This window comes from Panthera tigris, chromosome A1 (assembly GCF_018350195.1).
Source record: "Panthera tigris isolate Pti1 chromosome A1, P.tigris_Pti1_mat1.1, whole genome shotgun sequence".
Lineage (NCBI taxonomy): Eukaryota > Metazoa > Chordata > Mammalia > Carnivora > Felidae > Panthera > Panthera tigris.
In genome coordinates, this window is record NC_056660.1 from 132,516,640 (window position 1) to 132,539,465 (window position 22,826).

A 22,826-nucleotide genomic window follows, 5' to 3' on the forward strand; every position below is an offset into this window, starting at 1 on the left:
CTTAATGATTCTTAGCAGTCACAATTCTTGTCTTGATTATGTAAGACTGTGTAAAGATCTGAGAAAGAAATTTCAAATGAAAATGACAAAATCAGCCAAATGTTTATTAGTCCAATTGTTTTTCTTTTTATTTTGCAGCAACACACCTCTTGCTTTTTCTTCCAAAGTATGTTATGTTAAGTTTCGTGACCCATCAAGTGTTGGCGTGGCCCAGCATCTAACTAACACGGTTTTTATTGACAGAGCTCTGATAGTTGTACCTTGTGCAGAAGGTTGGTATCTTATTTGTTTTTTTTCTATTATTGTAATCTCTGTCCTGTGTGTTACTACCTTTGGCTTTCCTAGAAATTGGTAGGTAGATAGTACTCTGTTGTGTGTGTGTGCGTGTGTGTATGAATGAAATTTGGAGAAGGAAATAATTTTTACCTAATAATAAAATATATTAAAATGGTTGACTTATTACTTTTATATGCTTGAGATTTAATAGCCAAACATTTAAAAATTTCATGAATTACTTGGCTTCTCTGGTTTGCTTTTGTTTTTTGTAGTTAATTTGCAAGTTGTAAACGAAGGTTTCTGAAATTAAAATATTAGGGTGGTAGGGGAAATTATTTTTAATATGTAAGTAAGTGAGCATTTGCCCCTATATATACAATATTAATTGTATTACATAAATAAAAGCTATGCATTTTGCCAAATTGGGGATAAATGGTATTTGTAAGAAAAATATTCATAATTTAATCTCTGACGTATCCTCGTAAGGTAATTCACCTTGTTACTGGGACCATTATTTTATATTCAGTGTGACTGCTGTGCAACTGAAATTTATGTTTTTATTTTAATGGCTTGCTTTTCTTGGAGGGTAGGTTGGGTAATTGAAGAAAAATAATGGAAAGTAATTTTCCAAGGCCTCCATCAAGGAAATAGATGTTGAAGATGGGAACAAGGCCAAAGCCTTACAGAGCTAATTATTACTAATACTTATTTTTTAGTAACTTCTATTTACAGAGTCATTCACATATAATAGGCTGTGTTGAATTTGACAGTTCTAGTGTGTGATTAACTTTTATTCAGAGTACAGATTATGGCATGTGTACATGGATTTTAGAATAGGTTATTATAATTTAAATGTCTTTAAAACTTGTTTTCACTAGCGGATGGTAAATGTTTTACAACATAAAAAATTTACCTGGAACAATTTAATGAACTTTCATATGTCATGTTTTAAAAACAACCTCTTTTAGAAACCAGGTTAATATTAAAATAACCTAGTATATGGTAAACATTGCTGTGCTTCGAAAGTTTTATACTTATTTCAGAATGCCTATTCTGGGATGTCAAAAACATTATAGTTAGATAGAGTGAGTTCCATTCTGTTGGTTTTGAAGTCCCAGAATAGCACATTCTGTATTTTTTCAGATAAATTTGAAAGTCTTTTCCCATGCCTGGGGGTTAGAATGGAGTAGGGGGAATAAAATGGGTTAAAGGTAATTATTTGCTGAATCCCCATCCTTACCTGTTGATCTGTAAGTGGACCGTGAGCCCACAGTTGGAGAGCAAGGTGAGAAAGCTGGTAATGGTTTAGTTGTGCATATCAAGTTCCTATCAGTTTCATGCCAGGTAAACTGCACGGGAAAAAAGAAATTAGTATATTAATTGGGAATATTAATCATATCTGAAAATTATGCCATCACCAGCACAGGACCTTGTATTATGTTAGCTCATTACTGAATTGGAAGGAAGAATACTTACCAGTGTTGCTTCGTTGGAACCTTGCTATATTCCATTGATTTTTTTCATCTATTTGAGAAGCCCAGACCGTTATTTGTCATAAGTTTTCAAGGTTATGGGTGTGTAAGAGGTTCCCTTTTTTTGTTTGTTTTGCTTAATAAAGATTAATAAATACAAATTTATTATAATAGCCCTTGAGTATTACTAGTGTTGCCATTTTGAGACCATTTCACTGGTTTTGAGCATGAAAGTTTAGTTGTATTTTAGAGCACTGACTGATAAAATAATTGGTATTAGAGAAGCATTCAGATACACATTTTTCACTAGTTTAACTAAATACCACAGAATGACTTTATAGAAACTGAGCTATGTTACAGTGAGCTGTCAAAGATCTGATTATGTGCTGCAAGCAAAGTTATGATGTATTGTTATACTAAAAGAGTAGCAAAGTGAGTTTGAAGTAAACCAAAGTGAAGAGTTCCCGTGGAGTAAGTTCTCTTAGAGGAGATGGGTGCTGTAAACATTCTTGTGTCAAACTTTACTGACTGCATTCTTTCTTTGATGTTACAGAAACAGCATTATGAAAGAAATGAGAAAACCATAGAAACAGTTTTAAGAAAATTTTTTCAGTTTCTTTGAATTTGCTGTTTTTGTAATGCAGACAGTTTTGTAACAAGCTCCTAAAGCTGTATAAGTAATGTTTGGTGTGTAAGTTTCATACAGAGTAAGCATTAACTATTGTTAATGAAACATGCCATTTCAAAATAAAATATACTTTCATTATACTTGTCCAAATATGACCTTTTTGTTGTTGCGTGCATCTCAGATTTCTTTTTTATAAATGTTAACACTTAGAAAAAGATAAGGTCAAACATAACAAGGGTGTCAAGCCTAATCATCAGTCGTAACTTTATGTCCACATTTTCTGGTAGATGGATTTTGACTATTAATTTGGTTTTGTATGTTTTCTCTATGTGATATTTGTGCATTATTAGATGACTAGACTGGCCAAGGCAGACCTGTTACACTTGCCTGAGTTAGGCATTGTTTGCCATGCCACTAAACCTGCCGTCAAGTGAAACCTTCATTGGGGAAATGAGATCGGAGTCTGAACCGCAGAAGATGGACGCCCTGTCTCTGTTTTTTATTGTTTTACTTTAATTTCATTTCTTTTTCTTTATTTTGTCCCTTTTTTTTGTTTTTGTTTTTGTTTTTGTTTTTGTTTTGTTAAATCTCTTTCACTTTAACTTGTGAGCTGGTTTTCCAGTTCTTTGTAAATGGTATTCCATTAAGGGTTCATAACATTGCTTTGCAGATTATATTGGGAGATGATTAGCAGAGCTCAAGCTTACGATAAAGTAAATTTTCATAGTAAACTAGGATACAGTGTTGTGAAGCTCAGTGAGTCTTAATTGGTATTATAGACTGCACAGGTACATTTTGTTCTCAAAACACTAAAACACTGGTAGAATTGTTAGGAACATTTTGTGATCTCATTGCAACATTTTTGCAGTTTTTCTCCCAAATCTACATCTTTCATAAAAACCAACTGATAGCTTTTAATTTTCATCCTTCCCCCTAGAATTTTAAGCATACAAAATCCTCAAGGAAAATAAGTAAATTTCTTAGAAAATAACTTAATTCCTTGACTTATAAAGACTTTTACTTGCCTGCATGGGGAATGGATATTTGAGAAGCTTGAAAACTTACTTTCATGTATGTTTCTCTGCTTGAATTTTTTGAAAAATTTTCATATGTTACCAGCTTCTAAATGGAATCTGAGGATTAGGATTAGTACTTAATTTTAATACCGTGAGAGCTCTTTTTCCTCTCAGTTGTCTTTGAGGAGTATAGTTTGGGAAAAATGCTAAATGCTTGTTTGCTTTATACTTTTATATACTCTGATAGTATTTGGAAGGTAATTTTGATAGAATTCTGTCTTGGAAGTTAAGCAATGGGACTTTTTTCTTCAAGGATCTTTAATGGTAATTAGAATTAAGACGTGCCTATTTATGGTTAGACTTAATATTTATAGTAGTTTATTACTACTGTGATAGGCAGGGAGAGTCAGACAACCTATTGATAAGTGAGTCTTTGTAATATTAAGTATTCAACTTTTAGCCTGTGTTGAATACGTTGTGTAGTTTTACTATACTGTCTTGTAGACACTTATGCTTATTTAATTGACAAGTAATTCTAAATTGGGAACATTAACAGATTGAAACTGTTTATTTGTTTTTTGGGTGCACACATTAGGGTAATGAAGCATAAGATTTACACTGTGGAACCTCAATTGATTTATCAAGATGTGTTCAGGTTTTATAAGCATTTGAAAAATAATACGTAAAATGGGTCCGGTAGTAATATAAATAGCTTAGTATATATGTGGGTATACAGATACGTGTATTAATACCAATAACATAAAATAAATTCTTGTTATTTCATGTCTTCAGTAAGGCCTACCTACATTTTATTTATATTTATGCATGTTTAAAAAATTCTTTGCTTGTGCAGAATTTACATGAAATAAAAAGATAACTGTTTTTGAAATTAGTACATTAATGGAGACTTACATGTGCAAAATTTAGGGAAAAGGCGTTTGTTAAAGCTAATCAAATGTAATTTTTCTGTTATAACAAAGGTGTAACCATTATTTAAAGCAAAATTTAAAAGCTGTCTTGAATTCGATCCATGTTTAGAGGTATATGCAGATAATATTGTTTAGAGATTTATCCTGCACATCTGGTTGTTTTAAATAGAATTTCTTCCTCTAAAATCCAGCATGGTGCTTTTGAAACGTACTCCATATGCTATTTCCAATTTAGTGTGACTCTGTACACTGTTTTAAATTATTTTTGAAGACTCCATAATGGAAGTGTATAGCCAACTACCACATAATTATAAGTAGTTCTTCTAAAATTGATATCTGTAGTCAGATTTTTAAGAACTATTTTAGTGGGGGCGGTAAGAGAGAGGACACAGTGGGAAAACGTGTGAAAGTTGCAGTTCTTATCAAAATTAATTGGTTAGAATTTAATAGTTAAATACAGCAAATTGAACTTATTTTAGAGTAGATTTTTCATTAATTGTAGGGATTTTTTTCTTAGTGTCTAAGAATATTTTAGTGTTTTTGTTGTTATTTTTATTAGGCAGTTAAGATACTTACAAGCAAGACATTTAGGCATTAACCACCCCTCTTCAGACAAGGATACATAAATTGGTTCTAAAAGTCAGGAGTTTAAGAAGTTTCCTGAGACTAGGGAACTTTTATTGACTAGGGAACTTTTATTGTTAGGAATTCTCAAAAATTTTAAGTTTCCCAAGGCATATTCTTTGAAATTGGATTCTTTTAGGCGTCTCTGACCTAGTTGGTGAGATGTCTTCTTAACTGGATGGGTGTAGGCTTCCTTTTAAATTGAAGCTGATTGCTTGCAGTAGGCTTTTGTTTTTTTCTGTCTACTTGAAAGTGAATGGAATTTATTGGGAGGTTATTAAAATTGTTTGCATCACCAGTAGGTAGGTTTAGTAACCAGGATAGGGGCACCCATTAAGGAACAAATTTCAATTCGCACATATTTGTTTTTCCTTTTCTTTTTTTTGACTAATTTGGTTATTTGCCATTTCTGGGGATTAAACTTTAAAAAATGTTCTTCTTTTCTGTATCTGATGTTCTGTGTGCTATTAGTGATGCAGCCAACACGAACGGTTGTCATGTGTAACACAACTTTCGATCACCGCGAAAACACCGTCCTGGGAAAGCGTCCATGCTTGATATCGTTTGGTTCATGAACATTAAGTTTCCAGTACAGGTGACCCATAGCTCAAAGTGTTAAATAATTGTCTACATTATTCAATTTTTAAAATAATATTCCATTATTGAGATTGTTAGTCTTTGAAGTTTTGCTCACTTTTATTTTTCCTAGTAGAGCAGGATAAAAGGAAAGACTTAAGTTCTTATTTATTTCTTTATACAGATCTGATAGATAGATTCATTTATTATTATTATTTTTTAAGTGCAAGGGTAATTGTAAAGTCATAGTGTAAAGTTTGTGTGGTGTTTCTGCTTTCCATAATGTTTGGAACTTGCCTCTGCAGGTAAAATTCCAGAGGAATCCAAAGCTCTCTCTTTATTGGCTCCTGCTCCAACCATGACAAGTCTCATGCCTGGTGCAGGCTTGCTTCCCATTCCGACCCCAAATCCCTTGACTACAGTAAGTATTACACACCCTTTTTTGAAACGGATTTATGTTTACTTGTGTAATTAGCTGAATAAAGAGCTTAGAAAATTATTTCTGTTTAAAACTTTTTTTAAATGAAAAGGATTCAGAATGTCTACTTAAACCACCACCCCCCCCCCCCCGTTATCACTGACAGTTTAAACTGACTTTCGGAATTACTTCTGAAGTAATTGGCATTCATTTAAATTTGAGAACTAAATAGATTATTCATTAGAAAATCAGTTATTGACACTTAGCATTTTAGATCACATGGGGAATTGGAAAATCTAGGTAACTGTATTCCCCATTTCATGAAGACTAAATCTATTAAAGTAAAATAAAATGACCCATAGCTTTGTAACAGGAAAAAAACCTCTGAGAAACATTTGTCTGATACTGAGAAAATGTAACAAGATAAAAACATGGCAGAAATATTTTTTTCATTAACTGTGTACAATTAAATAGGAATTTATTACTGTTTTTGTAATTTCTAGGAGGGGTTAAAAAAGATTTTGCTGCTACTGGGCTCTTGGTTTTTTGTTTTTGTTTTTGTTTTTGTTTTTAGAGTGAGAGAAAGAGAACATGTGCATGAGGGTGGGAGACAGTGCAGAGGGCGAGAGAGAGAAAATCTCCAGAAGTCTCCATGCTCAGCACAGGGCTTGATTCCACTACCCTGGAATCGTGACCTAAGCCTAAATCAAGGCTCACTTGCTCAACCAATTGAACCACCCAGGTGCTCCTGGGCTCTTGGTTTTTATGTAAAAGATTCCAGTCATATTTAATTTAAAGAAGGGTCATTTTTCTTCAAAAATTAATGGAAGCCAAAATATAAAATTCACCTTAATTGCAAGTTGTATCTTAGCTTTGTGGTTTTAGATTATTAGGGGATGAACTAATACTAGCTTTATGATAGTAATTTTTTTTTTAAATACTTCTTTTCTTTCTTATTTTTAAAAATTTTGAGTAATCACTTCACCCAGCGTGGGGCTTGAACTCACATCCCAGAGATCAAGAGTTGCATACTCCACCAACTGAACTACAAACCGCCCCCCCCCCCCCCCCATCTCTTTTTAAAGTAAGCTTTGCCCCTGTTGTGCTTGAACTCATGACGTGGAGATCAAGGGTAGCAGGCTCTACTGACTGTATCAACTAGGTGTCTTGGGATGGTAGTTTGTTTACTCAGGTTATAAAAGTGGTCTCTGAAACTTTGAAATGCACAATTTTAGTTCTTGTTTGCATAAGATTGTTCTGCTGGAGACCTGCATTGTGATCCGTGGTGGGAAAATGCTTTTTTTTAAAAAAATGTTTATTTATTTTTGGGAGGGAGAGAGACAGAGCATGAGCAGGGGAGGGGCATAGAGAGAGGGAGACACAGAATCCGAAGCAGGCTCCAGGCTCTGAGCTGTCAGCACAGAGCCCGACGCGGGGCTCAAACCCACACACTATGAGATCATGATCTGAGCCAGTCAGATGCTTAACTGTCTGAGCCACCCAGACACCCAGGAAAATGCTTTTTTTTAAAAAAAAAAAAATTTTTTTTTTTAAACATTTATTCATTTTTGAGAGGCAGAGAGAAACAGAGCATGAGCGGGGAAGGGGCAGAGAGAGAAGGAGACACAGAATCCGAAGCAGGCTCCAGGTTCTGAGCGGTCAGCACAGAGCCCAATGCGGGGCTCTAACTCACGAACTGCGAGATCATGACCTGAGCCGAAGTCAGACGGTCAACCAACTGAGCCACCCACGCGCCCCCCGGGAAAATGCTTTTTAATAGAACATCTGATCATTTGAGTTGGGCTTTTTAGAAATTTTTTAGAAAATTTTAATTTGGTTATTTTGTGGTATATTTTACCATATAAATTTCCGGATCACTACCTTTTTCTCAGACAATATTGTCTTCTTATCTTGAAAATTCTTAGGGTTTATTTAGCAATAGCCTAAAGTTTTTATTTAATTTGTTGCCTTGAGAGGAAATGGTTTTCTCTTATTTCAGCTGTAGATATCTATTACTTTGAAATTTAGTTTATGAAGAACATATTGAGTGAGAAAACAGGGAAGTGGCCCATTATGACTTGGTGCTTGCTTACCTCGCTGACTTTTTTTTCTACCTGTTTTCCTGGCTTACTTTATATTGGCCATATTAGTTTTGTTGTTTCTTGGATGTTACAAGCATATTTTTGCCTTAGGACTTTTGTACTTCTGTATTCATCTCTGCCTAGAATATTTCGTCTTCAGGGAGACCATAGTTTCTATGTCAGAAAGCAGAAGTGTTACATCAGGAATCTAGATCATCTTTACCCCATCAAAGACCAAAAGGGTAAATACTTCGGTTTCTTAGACCAGAGCTGGAAAGTAGACTAATAAAAAGAAGGGTAATTTTATTGTTACAGAGCATCCACATTCAACAGAACTTTCTGCTGTGCTGGAAATGCCTGTATCTGTACTATTGAATGTGGTAGCCACTAGTAATACGGGGTTGTTGAGCACTTGAATCGTGGCTCTTGTGACTGAGGCTCTGAATTTTAATTAAAATTCAAACAGCTGTGTGTGATTAGTGACAGCCCTATTAAATAGCATAGGTATATGCAGAATGGTATAGTAAAAAGAGACAGAAAAATGTTCCTAAAGAACTGAATGATCTTTAAATTTGAGAAACAAAGGGGTTGGATTAGATGCTTTGGAAAAGCCCATTCCAAGTCTTTGTATATAGTGTCCCAGTGGAGAAAATTTGCAGATCAAGGACATTGACAACTGGAAAGGCCTGTTTAACGCTTTAAATCCATGCAAAACTAATAAATAATAAGACCCATATTTGTTATTTAACTTAATGGGATGTAGTAATTCTTTTGCACAGTAAAAGAAATTTAATGTTATGCTCAAACATCTTTGTACCTTATACAATAGAAGACAAGGGGTGAGGGGAAAAAAGGAGTGTCAGTACAGAAGCAAACATGGAGAAAAACTAGGCTCAGATGGTGGTAGTCTTGATTCATAGAGATCACTCACTCACTCTGAACTAAGATATTTTGTACAACTTTATGATAACTTGAAATGGTAATGCTGAGCAATAAATCTAACATCTGTTAGCAAGATACCACAGATTATAGTATGTGCTACGAAGAACAAAACAGTGATATTGTAGAGAGTAAATGAAGCTTTATATAAAGTCAGGGAAAGCCTCTTAGAGGGGATCAGTGACATGATGCCTGAAGGATTTGACTGGCAGAAGCTGGGAGAAGAGTGTTTTGGCAGAAGGAATGCCAAATGAAATGCATCAGGTGGGAAAAACTTGTGTTTTCAATGAATAAATAGAATGGCAGTCCGTATAGCTGAAGCTTTGTAAAATGGGGGTGGTGGAAGTATATGTTGTGAGATTTTGGAGAGAGAGATAGGGTACTGATTATAGGGCTTTTTGGCCATGGAAAGGAGTTTGAATTTTATTCTAAAGATAATTAGAAGCCATTGGTTAGTTTTAAGCAGGGTAAGACATGACTTTGACATGTTTTAAGAAGATGATACACAGGCCACTTGACAAGTGTAAGTGATAATTGTTTCATCAACTTACATTTTCACCTTTAGGAAGTCTTGTTCTTTGGTATTTGCTTAATCTTAGTTTGTAACAATATACAGTCAGTGCTCAAAATTTTCTTAAATTGCATAAATGGAAAGTTGTAGTGTTTTTTTCCCCCTTGAAATGTCTTCACATTTTTCTGCAGAATTTTCCATTTTCAAACTTTGGGATCTTTTCTTTTCTAATTTAAGTTCACATTAAAAACATGTTCCTTGGGGCACCTGGGTGGCTCAGTTGATTAAGTGTACCACTCTTCGTTTCAGCTCAGGTATGATTCTGCAGTTTCGTGAGTTCAGGCCCCATATTGGGCTCTGTGCTGGCAACATGGAGCCTGCTTGGGATTCTCGCTCTCTGCCCCTCCCCCATTCACGCTGTCTCTGTATCTCAAATAAATTTAAAAAAACTTCCTTAATGCTTGAACTAAAAACTGAATTTAATTATGTTACGAAAGATCATCCAAAGGTTTTTTTCTGTTCCTACCAGAGTATAAGTAAGTTTAATATTTTCAATTTCTTTTCTTAGGTAAACTTTGTACCTGTTTTAGTTTTAGTCTTATATAGTGGTTCCCTGCCTTTACCACTTGGTAGCTCAATAGCTTTGGGAAAATCATTAACTTCTGTAAGTCCTTTTATTTGTGAAATTGGCATAATATTCATATCTATCTTCTAGGGTTAGCAAAAGTTAGGAGCCATGATTATTAACTATTAGGAACTTAGTCACTGTTGCTGAATGCCCAGGATGCACTTGATTCTCAATATTTGTGAATTCTGTGCTTGTGAATTCACCAACTAGCTAAAATATGTTTGAAACCTCAAAATCAGTACATGGCGGAACATTGCTTGATATGTTCATTTTCAGCTAAGTTCAAACAGCAGTACCCTGCCTTCTTGTCTTACCTGTAATGCTGTAATATTTTTTGTGTATTTTTTTTGCTGATTTTGCTTTTTAAGCTAGTACCCAAGTATTGAAGTGCTGTCTCATGTTCCTGAGGGGCTGGAAGGCTGTGATGGGCCTTACGGAGAAAACCCAGGCATTAGATAAGGTTCATTGAAGCACTGGTTGATAGTGCTTCTGGCTGTGAGTTCAATGTTAATGAATCAGCATTATATATTACATTAGGTGTCTTTAACTAGAAACACATAAAACAAGATAATGCAGTTATTGGTGATGAAACTGTGACCAGAAGCTTTCAGGAACCTAGCCCTGTATTTTCCCTAGGAGTGATAACATATTCAATAATCCAGTTCATGGCAACTTCATAGTACATAACTACTGTGAAAATGAGAATTGACTGTTCATTTTTAGTCTCAAGTTTGAAAGTATTTAAAATACCCAGATAAGAATTATGTTGTATTTCTGGGGTGTTTTGGTGGCTCAGTCAGTTAAGTGTCTGGCTTTGGCTCAGGTCATGATCTTGTGGTTAATGAGTTTGAGCCCCACGTCAGGCTCTGTACCCACAGCTCAGAGCCTGCAGCCTGCTTTGGAGTGTGTGTCTCCCTCTCTCTCTCTCTGCCCTTCCCTGATTGCAATCTGTCTCTCTCTCTCTCAAAAATAAATAAACATTAAAGACATTTTTATGTCTTTAAAAAAAAGAATTAGGTTACATTTCTAATTGTACATAGAACTTCTGTGACCTCACTTTCAATAATTTAGACACACACCTGGACTCCCTAGTCACTTTCCATTCTTGTTGAGTTGATTGTTTCTTTTTAAGATTAAAGAGTGGTAATGTTTGATGCTAATAGAAAATATGTGTGATTTTTTTGTTTGTTTGTTTGTTTGTTTTTTTGTAGTTGGGTGTTTCCCTTAGCAGTTTGGGAGCTATACCAGCAGCAGCACTAGACCCCAACATTGCAACACTTGGAGAGATACCACAGCCACCGCTTATGGGAAATGTGGATCCTTCCAAAATTGATGAAATTAGGAGAACAGTCTACGTTGGCAATTTGAATTCCCAGGTAACTAATTTAAGAAGAAAGTGAGTGGTAGGACCTCTTAATCTTTTCCCATTCTTAAAAGTCCTACCGATTGATAAAATAATATTTACCTAATTTTTAAAAAAGAGTATACTTTATTAAAGCGTGACTTTGTTTCTTCAGACAACGACAGCTGATCAACTTCTTGAATTTTTTAAACAAGTTGGAGAAGTGAAGTTTGTGCGGATGGCAGGTGATGAGACTCAGCCAACTCGGTTTGCTTTTGTGGAATTTGCAGACCAAAATTCTGTACCAAGGGCCCTTGCTTTTAATGGAGTTATGTTTGGAGACAGGCCACTGAAGTAAGAAACCCTAAACAAAGAAATTTTAATGATTTTGGAAAAACTTAAAGTATTGCTGATATAATTAAGGCCTTTTTTTTTTCTTTTTAATAGTAATTGGCAATTTGTGGAAAGGAAGACTTTGTGTTAAGTATAAATGAAATACATGGGTTACTTACCATTTTAGTCTTTAAAGTTATATTTCACAATGTCTTATTTTCTATTTTATAAGATCTGATTTGATGTTAACATTATTTATATGCTTCGTGTAATGATTGTAGGTCTTTTTCTATAAGCTATAATAAGATTGGTTTTGCTTTATAACTAGACTTACAGATGATTTAACATAGAGTTGAACTTAGGTAATACAGTAATGAGAATTTTGGTAAGTCCAAGATCCCATGAAGAAAATAGTATTAAATATTTAGAAATGCTTTAAATCATACATTTTGAGTTTTAATATTTTCTGATATTCTTGTTTGCAAAATGAAAAGTTGGTGTAGACTTTACATGTTCAAGACCAGAAATTCTATTTCATGCAGATTATTGAGGCAACAGTTTTATCTGAACTTCGTAGGTAATTGCATTAGTTATACAGCTTGATCACGATTCAGGTATGAAAGGATAAAAATCTCTTTCTAGTGAATGCTTGTCTTCTCAATGTGAAAGGGGTAAAGCGAGACTCACCAAATTCATTTATGTGCATCAGAGAAACCACTGTAACCTGCTAGGGAAGAGTTTTATCAGGTGCTTCCCACGTTCAAAGTTATAGCTGACTCACCCATGGTTCACAGTTGATTAAAATTGTGCACATAATACACAGCTTCCCCTTCAACCTCCTGGGGTGCAGAGCTATCAACAAAATCTTGTAAGACGAGAAATGATTCATTTTAATATTGGTGTTAGCATTTTAATTTATTATAATTCTAAGTTGTGTGGAAAAGCACTTGTCCTGGTATATTGAAGTTGTTAAAGAAATCAACTAGGGTTCAGTTTTTCCTTCTTTTTTTCCTTGCTTTTGACTTTGTTAGCAAGAGGTAAGGATGGGTGATAACGAGAAGAATTATGGTTTTGATGTTGGTTTTGGTTATTCTGTATTTAGCTGTATTGTTCTTAGTGTGCTTTCAAGCTGTCCTCACATGTAAATCTTTGTATCATGTAAACATTTGTTTTATGTTTTGTAAAATATGGTGTGTATTTGTGATATGCTAATATTTTTAATTTAGAATTAATCACTCCAACAATGCAATAGTAAAACCCCCTGAGATGACACCTCAGGCTGCAGCTAAGGAGTTAGAAGAAGTAATGAAGCGAGTGCGAGAGGCTCAGTCATTTATCTCAGCAGCCATTGAACCAGGTAAGGCAATAGTGTTGTTATATAGGTCACACTTTAAGATCAGAGAATCGTAGAACTGGAAGGAATTTTAGAAATTATCTTGGTTAGTCCCTTCATTTTACAAGAAGACTGAAACTCGAGAAAGAGTAAGTGACTTACTAGTGTCTAAGGTCAAAGAACTGCTTAGCCCAAATGTGTTTTCCCTTGATACTGAATTTTAAGGCACATTAGCTTGAGTTAATCAGTTCTTTATATTTTCATAGCACAGTTAGTGCTCAAAACTGATTTACTTAAAGCAAGGTATAAATGTTATTGTGAAGCTAAAAACAAGAACAAATACACTTAAAATGTTCTAATTGAGAAGATTCACTTTCCTTCAAAGTTTTAATTTTAAAAATAGGAAAGAGAACCCATGATTCAGAAAAAACACAGGGACTGTTTTAGCAAGATAAAAAGGAACACCTACTGAGACTTTGTTGCTTTTACTAAAAGTTAAAAATCCAAGCAAAAATGTGTAGGTGGTTTACAGTTGAGCACATTTTCTAAATTAGCACTCAGAATTTAAGCTTCACTCTAGCAAAATAAATGGAGAGAAGATTTACAGTCACTGTCCTAGGAATTACAGACATGTTATAATCGTACGTTATGGCAGCAACAAAATACTACGAACAGCTGTTTATAATCATCTGGTTTATATGTACTGCTGCAGGGTGGCTGCACTCAACGAGTTTATGCAATGACTTTCTTGGATGTTTCTGAAGGATAATTGCACAGGAGGAGGATGTACAGAGAGTAGGCCCCTTGCACTATATGTGGTACATTCCACTTGTGCCTGATTATTAACTGGGATCTTTAATTGTTCTGAGCTTACACTGCAAAGTGGTTTTTTCCTCCCAGAGTCTGGAAAGAGCAATGAAAGAAAAGGCGGTCGATCTCGTTCCCACACTCGCTCAAAATCCAGGTCTAGTTCAAAATCCCATTCTAGACGAAAAAGATCACAGTCAAAACACAGGTGAGAACTTCTGCTATCATCTTACAAAGTTTTGTTGTCTTGTATTTAAAATAGTTAAGATTTTCTGAGTTTTTCTTTAAATATCAGAATTTAGAAACTTCAGCGGAGTTCAGGAATTATGGTTCCAATTAAATGTTTCTTTAATTATAATACTGTAGTTAAGAATGAAATTTTATCTAATCAGTGTATAATTTTTATGATCTCAACTAATTTTCAGTTTTAGAAGTTGGTTTTCTTTTGTAAGGTGCTCTAATCCTGAATTTTCTACGACTAGACCAGCCTTCATACAGAACCGGCAGAAACTTTTCATTCTTTTTATTGAGAAAAGGGAACTCCACCCAACCCCCTGTCTTCTCAAGGCTTGGGGTATAGAACTTCAGATCTTGGTTTCCAGTAGTTACCTATCTCTGGTCCCATGCGTCAAATGGGGTGCTTCACATTTTTGGTAACATTGATGGTAAGAGCCTTCTGCACCCACTTTGGGAGCTGAAACACAGGAGTAACTTGGCAGCTGTAGCTCCAGCTGTTATGCTTCAACTCTGTTTCTTTTCTATTTATCTTACTTTTTGTTTTTGATGTTTCTTTATTTTGAGAGAGAGAGAATGTGTGCGTGTGAGTAGGGAGGCATAGAGAGAAAGAAGAATCCCAAGCAGGCCCTGCGCTGTCAGTGGGTAGTGCATAGAGTGGTTTGATCCCACAACCGTGAGCTCATGACCTGAGCCAAAATCAAGGGTTGGATGTTTAACTGACTGAGCCACCCAGCTGTCCGTATTTATCTTACTTTTGAGTACAGTTCTATCCTTTTAATTTTCTTTATTAAAAAAAATTCTGTTTCATTGTATTTAGTCCAGAGTGGACCTCAGAATGTACTCATAACTTGTGACAGCATCTTGATTGGAAGTGTCCTAAAGAATCGTGGCCAAAGTGATAACTTCTATTGTCTTCTTTAAGATACGGAGGGAGGTGATATTGAAATGTGAAATCGTATATAATGGATCCTAATTACGTGTTATATGTGCGTGCATGCTGCAGTCTAAAGAGAAGGGGTAGAGGAAGGTGTGTGTGTGTCTGTGCTGTGGTATTAGAGGAGGAGGAGGGCTCGAGGGGAGGGAAAAAAGGAAACCAGTATGTGGTATGTTGAACCTCATTAGCAAGCTCAGTTTAGTCTGTTTTTCTACGATACCAAGGAAATTAAAGCAATGAAATGGAAAAAAAAATATGATGTTCTTTGTTTGACTCTAGTGAACTATTCTTCTAGCTATTTACTCGTATATACTTTTCTGTTATTAGTTTGTAAAATCTTGTTGGGGATATGGTTTTACTGTTTCCCTTCAAGGCCTTTCAGCAAGGCAAGTTCAGATCCAAGTGAAGGAAGTTGTGTCACGTACAAGAAACAAGGCAGTGCCACAGGAGCCAGAGTTGGAGAAGGAAAGTGGTACAGAAACAGTGGTACTAGGTTGTGGATATTTCTGCAGGTTGACAGGCTGTGATGAAGGTAAAGGAGTTACAGGAAATACAGAATTGAGCTGAAGAGTAATTACTTTTTTTCTGAAGAAAAAAAGAGACCCAAGACCTGAATCTCATTTTGTGTTGATGACAAGAGGTGTGCTCCAAGTCTGATACCTTCATGGTTTTCTAAGGTTGGAAAAAAGCAAAACTTGATTAACATTTGTTTCCTTGATGAGGTCTGTGAATTCAGATTTATCTGTTGGAGTATATTATTTAATTCTGTTTTAAGGTGCTTGGTCTTATTTTAGGTTAGGTATATTTGGATATTTTCCCTTTCCAAGGGTTAGTGGGAGAAGGATTATTCAGTCTAAAATGAAATTTATGAAATAAATATTTAAAGTAATTTGTTAATTGTTCTTAATTCGTGAGAATGCTTTCCTGTAGGTCTGACTACATAGCAATAGAAATTGCTTGGGGTTTTTTTTGTATTTTTTTAAATGTTTATTTTTGAGAGAGAGAGAGTGGGGGGAGGGGCAGAGAGAGAGGGAGACACAGAATTTGAAGCAGACTCCAGGCTCTGAGCTGTCAGCACAGAGCCCAATGTGGGGCTTGAACTCAGGAGCTGTGAGATGGTGATCTGAGTCAAAGTCGGATGCTTACCCTACTGAGCCACCCTGAATTACTGGGTAATTTCAGGTGTTCCAGAAATTGCTTGTTCTTGACATATACATGCACATATATATATATATACCTACCACTCACATAGATTTATTTTATAAATTTGTACTATTTTTATATATGTAGAACCACATGTGACCTTTACTGAGCTCATAAAGAAATACAAAAGAAGATAGGTTCTTTTTAAGGGGACAAAAAAAATTCCTTACTCAGAAACATTTGACTTACGGATCTTGATATGGAGGAACCTACTCCTGTTGCCACTTCCCTGGTAGGGGAGGAGGGGGATGGTAGGCATTTCTTGGCTTCCCCTCCCCTGCTAGTTGGATTTGATACCAACCTCAGCTCTGGCTCTCCCCCACTAAACTTAATAGCAGGAGTGTGAGTTTAGAATCCTTTGCTTTTGAAGGCCTACCCTCTTCCACTTTCTCAGCATTCTCAGATGCTTCTAGAGCCTTCCTCCCCACCAACACCCCTGCGCCCCTATCCTTTCCCTGTTCCTTCCCCTTTTATAATAGGAGGTAGGAAGGAGTTTTTTGTCACTTTGACCTTCATGAGTAACCTTGACAGACCAGCATGGGAACTCTTAAGACATTTTATAGTATTTTAATGGGAAACAGCGGACTTAGAGTTGAACTTTGATGAGACATAATGGTAAGTTGCCCTGTATTTGCAGTTTAATTATAAATGCAGTTTTGTATTTTATGCTAAAATAAGATCTCCTAATGATCACTGAAGTTTTTATCTGTGGTTAGATTAGATTTGCTTTTGACTTGAAGCTTTTAGCGATCCTAATCAGAACACTTCTTGTAGGTGACTAGTGGGTGAGATAGGGACTTGAAAGTATTTAATGTCAAAATTAAAATACTACAGTAATTACTCTTGGGACTTTCAAACTCTGAGGACCATAGGGTAAGATATGAAGCCACGTGAACAGTGTTTTTTAAATTAATTTTTACTTACTAAGGCTACACCTAATTTTTTAAAAGGTGTTTCTTTGTTTAAGGTTGGAAAGCAGTGTTGGAGGAAAACAAAATTACTATGTATATTTTCAGTAAGATTAACTAGAACAGAAATGTTAAGACTTTCAATTAAGTATATAGAAGCAAAGGCCTTATAAAATATTACCATTATGTGGATTCCTATAAATGGATTAAAAAAGTTTTCAGTTTTGCCTTAATATCTAGTACTTGACTATTAGTAATAAAGATGTCTACAAATTGTGACTTACCTTCTTGTATCAAAAATGTGGTATGAAGATGAACGTATAATTTTAAAGCAATATAATAGATGAGCAATTCAGTTGAGAATTAGCTATTAGAAAACAAATTTTAACTAACTGAAAAATGTGTTTAAAAAACAAGATTTCATTAATGGAAAATAGGAGATTTTTCTGGTTTTTTAGCATACCACAAACATTTAACTGTATGTATTTTATAGATCTTTGTTTTTAATTCCTGAAAACATGACTATCAAGATGAATTTTAATTGTATAAAGCATATTTGTGGAAGTTTATATGATGTCCTTGGAATATATAAAGATAGAAAGTTTTCACTTATGTTAATTATTAATAGTGATGTTATTGAGCGTTAAGGATCTTAAGCATTTACTCTGTGCCAGACTGCTAGGCAGTCTTCCGTGTATCATCTGACTCAGTCCTCATGACAGCCATAGGTGATGTAGGTATGATTTTGACTTCTAACTTTATAGACGAAGAAACTAGGCTTAGGGTAATGACTAGCCGGAGTTCTCAGAGCCAGCTAGTGTGTGGCACAGCTGTGTCAGAGCCGGATTGTTTCACTCCAAAGCTGGTGAGTCTTATCACTTTGTTATTTAAGTCGTGTGCATTCAGTTTTGTTATATTTTAATACATAGTTGCTAAGATATGACATTATGAGAAAAGTCACGTCACATAAGTAAGATTTCAGTGGGAAGAAGGGGCCTAGAGAATTTCAGAATTGGAGTAAGAGTTAATTATTTTTCCTTCAAGAATTCCAGTAATAAAGGTTTCTTTTAATAGCTGTGTTTATGTAGTTATAAAATCAAGGTCTTGCGAATCCAACATTTAATTATATATAGCTTTAACTCATGAGTGATGTTTACTTTCCTGTCACACTAGCAGCATAATTAGCACTGTGCATCCTTAATACATTCTTAGTATATGTTATGACAAACCTTTCACAGCCATTTAGAGAAACCATTCAGGCATACAACCACTGTTTCTTGTCGGACTTTAACCACAAGCTGTCCTGTTCCATGTAAGTCAAGAGTTAAATTTAATTTATGCTATAAAAACTTGTTCTGTGAGAGCAGTCCTATAATAATTGATATGTAATAATTAGCAAAGGAAAGCCAAAAGCCACACTTGGATATACCAGCTTCAGTCTGACATAGAAGAGAACTTAATTTCTTTCTCTGTCTCTGTGTTCTGGATAATGAACTATTTGGTAAAGTTGCCAATAAATAATTTATTTCAAATAATCTAAAACATTTCATAATAGAGAATTTTAAAATACCGATAAATACTGTTGGGATTGGTTTAAAATTTTTCTTACCTGAAAGACATCTTTAATTTTTAAAAACAAATTCTAAGAGTAAGTTTTGACGTTCCAACAACTTGTTTTTCTTTAGGAGTAGATCCCATAATAGATCACGTTCAAGACAAAAAGACAGACGTAGGTCTAAGAGCCCACATAAAAAGCGCTCTAAATCAAGGGAGAGACGGAAGTCACGGAGTCGTTCACGTTCACGGTGAGTTTTGGGGAAGTTAGTGTTAATTTTTTTATGGCTTCATTTGTTAAAAAATTACTGTGGTTTAGGTTTTTAATGGGAGACATGCAACTTATTTCTGATTGTTTTAGTAGTGATTAATATTGATTGCCATTGATTTGAGTCTAATGATCAGAATGACTCTTGAGGTTTCTAAAATACTTAATTGAGCCTGATAATTGTTTCATTTAGCAGCTTCATGTGCACCTGGGTTATATAGAAATTATTATGTAATGTATTCTAAGCTAGTATAAATTGTTTTGTGTTGATAATTGTTGAGGACAGAGAGGGAGGTCCTTTTTGGGGAGTAGAATAATTTTAGTTGTGAATTTATTTATTTATTTTTGTTTTTAAAGGGACAAGAGAAAAGACACCCGAGAAAAGATCAAGGAAAAGGAAAGAGTGAAAGAAAAAGATAGAGAAAAGGAAAGGGAAAAAGAGAGAGACAGGGAGAAGGAACGTGAAAAAGAAAAGGAACGGGGTAAAAACAAAGATAAAGACCGGGAAAAGGACCGGGATAAAGACAAGGAAAAAGACAGAGAGAGAGAGCGGGAAAAAGAGCATGAAAAGGAGCGAGACAAGGAAAAGGAAAAGGAGCAGGACAAAGAAAAGGAACGGGACAAGGACAGATCCAAAGAGATAGATGAGAAAAGAAAGAAGGATAAAAAATCCAGAACACCACCCAGAAGTTACAATGCGTCAAGAAGATCTCGTAGTTCCAGCAGGTTTGATAATGCTTAAAATTTTTACTGGTGACAAATGAAAACGTAAATTATTCCATGCAAGAGAAAACAGTCCAATAATACGAGAACATTTCCTTCTAATTGCAGAGTAAACATTTCTCTCTTAGAGCATTTGCCACAGTGTTGAATCTGTGAGGAGAAAGATAACGATAATCGGGCAAAATGATCTGAAAAGTTTTAACTGTTGTTTGTAATCCACTGTTTTAACCCTGGTGGTGGCAGTGGCTGCTATTGCTTATTTTCTTGGAGGATGAGGTAGCAAGGGCGAGTTTTTTCTTTCTTTCTTTTTCTTTCTTTCTTTCTTTCTTTCTTTCTTTCTTTCTTTCTTTCAAATAGGGAAGAATCGATCTCAGACTTCTATATTTCTTTGGAATGATATGGTAAATTTAATATGCAAAATGATTACTAAAATTGCAATTTTAGTCCTTTTTGTCTTTTTAATTTTTACTGCTCTCTTTTCTTGAGTGAGTGCATGATGTTTAAATTTTGGTTTTCGTTTATCTGTCAATTTTAAGGTTTTGCTTTTTTCTTAGAGATTGTTCCCTCTATTAATAAGTACACTGCCACCAGGTGGCAGCAGGTTGCCATAGTAACAGCTGCAAAAAAGAGGACCTTCCTTGATTCAAGATTATCTAAACCTGTATCCATTACTCCAGAGGATAATACCATAACTGATAAACGGAGGTTCCTAACTTGTGTTAAGCTAGATATTAAAAATACATGTGTTAGCCAGTGTTATGTATACTTTAAATGTGGTTTTGCATAGAAAATAATTGGAGATGAATGTATATTTCCTGTTTTTATTAACTTTAGGCTGTTCTTAATACCAGTCTTTGGTTAGGTAATACAAGATAATTGCAGGCATTTATTGAATGCCTTACCATATACCAGATTTTGTCTCAGCACAGTTTGTCATGACCTACCTTATTTAATCTTCACAGTAAGTCTGTGAAAAGACTGTTACTATCATGGTTTCAAAATATGAAGAAATTGAAGCTTAGGGGAAATTCTCCATCTGCTCTGCACTTTCATATTAGAAGTACAGTAGCTCTTTTCTCTTCTTTTTAGGAGGTTAAGTTTAGTTGAGAGTTCTATAACCAGTACTTGGTACCTGCTTTTAAAAACTGCCTCAGAAGGATGAAGTTGAGAGCAGCAGTCTATGTTCAAATGGGGCTTATAATAGATGGCTGCCATATTTTGGCACACTGGACCTCTAACTGAAGAATAACTTGGCCTCATTGCTGTGGATACCAGTTGAGCCTCACAACTGCCGCTCCACTGCACAGTGATTTTATTGTCACATATTCTGTCGTGTTTATGTGGTCATTTAGTCACTGCCCTTTGTAACACAAATACTGTTTTGATTCCTTTTAAATTCAGTTGCATTTACTTTTTTGTTGACTTTGAAATGTTTAATTTTTTCAGGGGCCATTTTAAGTTGCTTGACATTCAAGAAAGTTCAGATATTCACATTCCTTCTTAAATATATTCTTAACTAGCCACTGGGGCCTGGAGAATAAACGCTGACTGACATCCGTTTCTAAAGGTTCAGAAGTGTGGAATGTTTCATGCTTTCACAAGAGCTTGGCGAAGAGTTACAGTTTGTTAGCTTTTAGCGTTTTTCTGTTTCTCATGTGCTCTGAATTGTTGAGTACACAGGAAACATTTTAACTGCTCAGAAAAAGAGTGTGCTTGGTATTTTTATTTTCAAGATTGTCCCCTAATCTGCATTTTTTAAAAAAATTTTGATGTTTCAGCAGAAAATATTTATTGACACTGGGTTTGTGTGAGAGACTGTACTTGGTGCTTTACAAGTATTATCCTAAATCCTCATCACAGCACCACAAGGCATGAGTTATTAACTCCGTTTTCCAGTTGGAAAAATTGAGACTCAGATTATGTAATATGACCCTAGTTATGCAGCTGATAAGGTGTGGAACCAAAGTTTCAATCTAAGTCTAACCAACTACAGTTACTCAAACTACAGCTGACTGCTTTTTTTCTCAACAAATTGACACTCTAGATTGCTGTCTTTCCAGCCTTAGCTCTCAATGACATCAGGTATTAGTCATTAGATGTCCACCTGTACATAGTGCTTCTTGAGTGAAGACTTAAACTGGTCAGAGTAGAATCATTTTGTGTAAACAAGTAAGATACACTGACATTCTCATGCTGTGAGATAAGTACCTCCCGTACTTGTGCTGAGCTGTTAAGACATGGCATTAACTGAATGGAATATCGTTACCTAATTTTCACTTTAGTCAGGACGTGTAATTTTGGGGCGTCATGGAACTAAAATTGGGTAATGGATGAGAGAGCCTTAGGTAGAATTGGAATTGTGTTTCCAAAGGTCTTGAGGTTTTTTTTAAACATCTGTATCTACCATATCTGAGCATTATCTAGTTTTTTTTATATTTTATAATGATAGATGTTGGCAAAATGTTTTATTAGCCTAGAATCTTCTTGCTGAAGTGGTATGGAGGACTTGAATTCTAGGGGATTTGGTTCTTTCACCTATATGGCCTAATAGTCAGGGCTTCTTGTGAGATAGATCGTTAGACATATTAATTGTAATTAGTATGTTCCCCTATCTTATCCCCTGAATTATGGACATCTTGAAATTCATTGTTTCTCATTTGGCCAGGTTTTCAATGAAGTAATTTTGAATATGCATCATTTGCTAACAAGTTAAGCAAAATAGTTTTTAATAATACTAAACAATGTTAATCAAGGTAGTAATTTTTTATTTCATATTTAAACCCCAGGCTTTAACTGTTTTACTTTTGTCCTAGCAACTTGTGCACTCAGTTTTAAATGAATAGAGTAATAAAATGGTAGGAAGTTGGAGGGTAAAACAATTTCTCTGTAAAGGGAATTAATGTAAATACTTTTTTAGAGACATTCTAAATGCTCAGATCTGATAAGTTCACTTTTTACAAGCCAACTTAATCTTTTAGTTCTTGAAAAGGGCCTATTACCTTGTTAAGAAATAATCCACAGTGGGGCAGCGAGGAGCTAGAAGCATGACAGAGGATCTGGATACATAAAAAATGTTTTAGATGCTG

General features: G+C 35.1%; 1 protein-coding gene across 5 annotated transcripts in view; it reads left to right on the top strand.

Annotated features, from left to right (window-relative positions):
* Positions 1-22,826, top strand: part of SREK1 (splicing regulatory glutamic acid and lysine rich protein 1) — a 46,594-nt gene that overhangs the window by 9,066 nt on the left and 14,702 nt on the right. For 2 of the 5 annotated variants that reach the window (XM_042987705.1, XM_007079887.2), the window contains exons 2-9: positions 139-272; positions 5,827-5,942; positions 11,310-11,474; positions 11,616-11,794; positions 13,000-13,130; positions 14,007-14,121; positions 18,881-19,000; positions 19,375-19,743. In XM_042987705.1, the coding sequence (XP_042843639.1) occupies positions 139-272; positions 5,827-5,942; positions 11,310-11,474; positions 11,616-11,794; positions 13,000-13,130; positions 14,007-14,121; positions 18,881-19,000; positions 19,375-19,743 (1,329 nt within the window). Of the gene's footprint in view, positions 1-138; positions 273-2,733; positions 2,865-2,910; positions 5,541-5,826; positions 5,943-11,309; positions 11,475-11,615; positions 11,795-12,999; positions 13,131-14,006; positions 14,122-18,880; positions 19,001-19,374; positions 19,744-22,826 lie in introns of those variants that run through there. The other 3 variants (XM_042987713.1, XM_042987708.1, XM_042987718.1) reach the window with 3 other exon arrangements.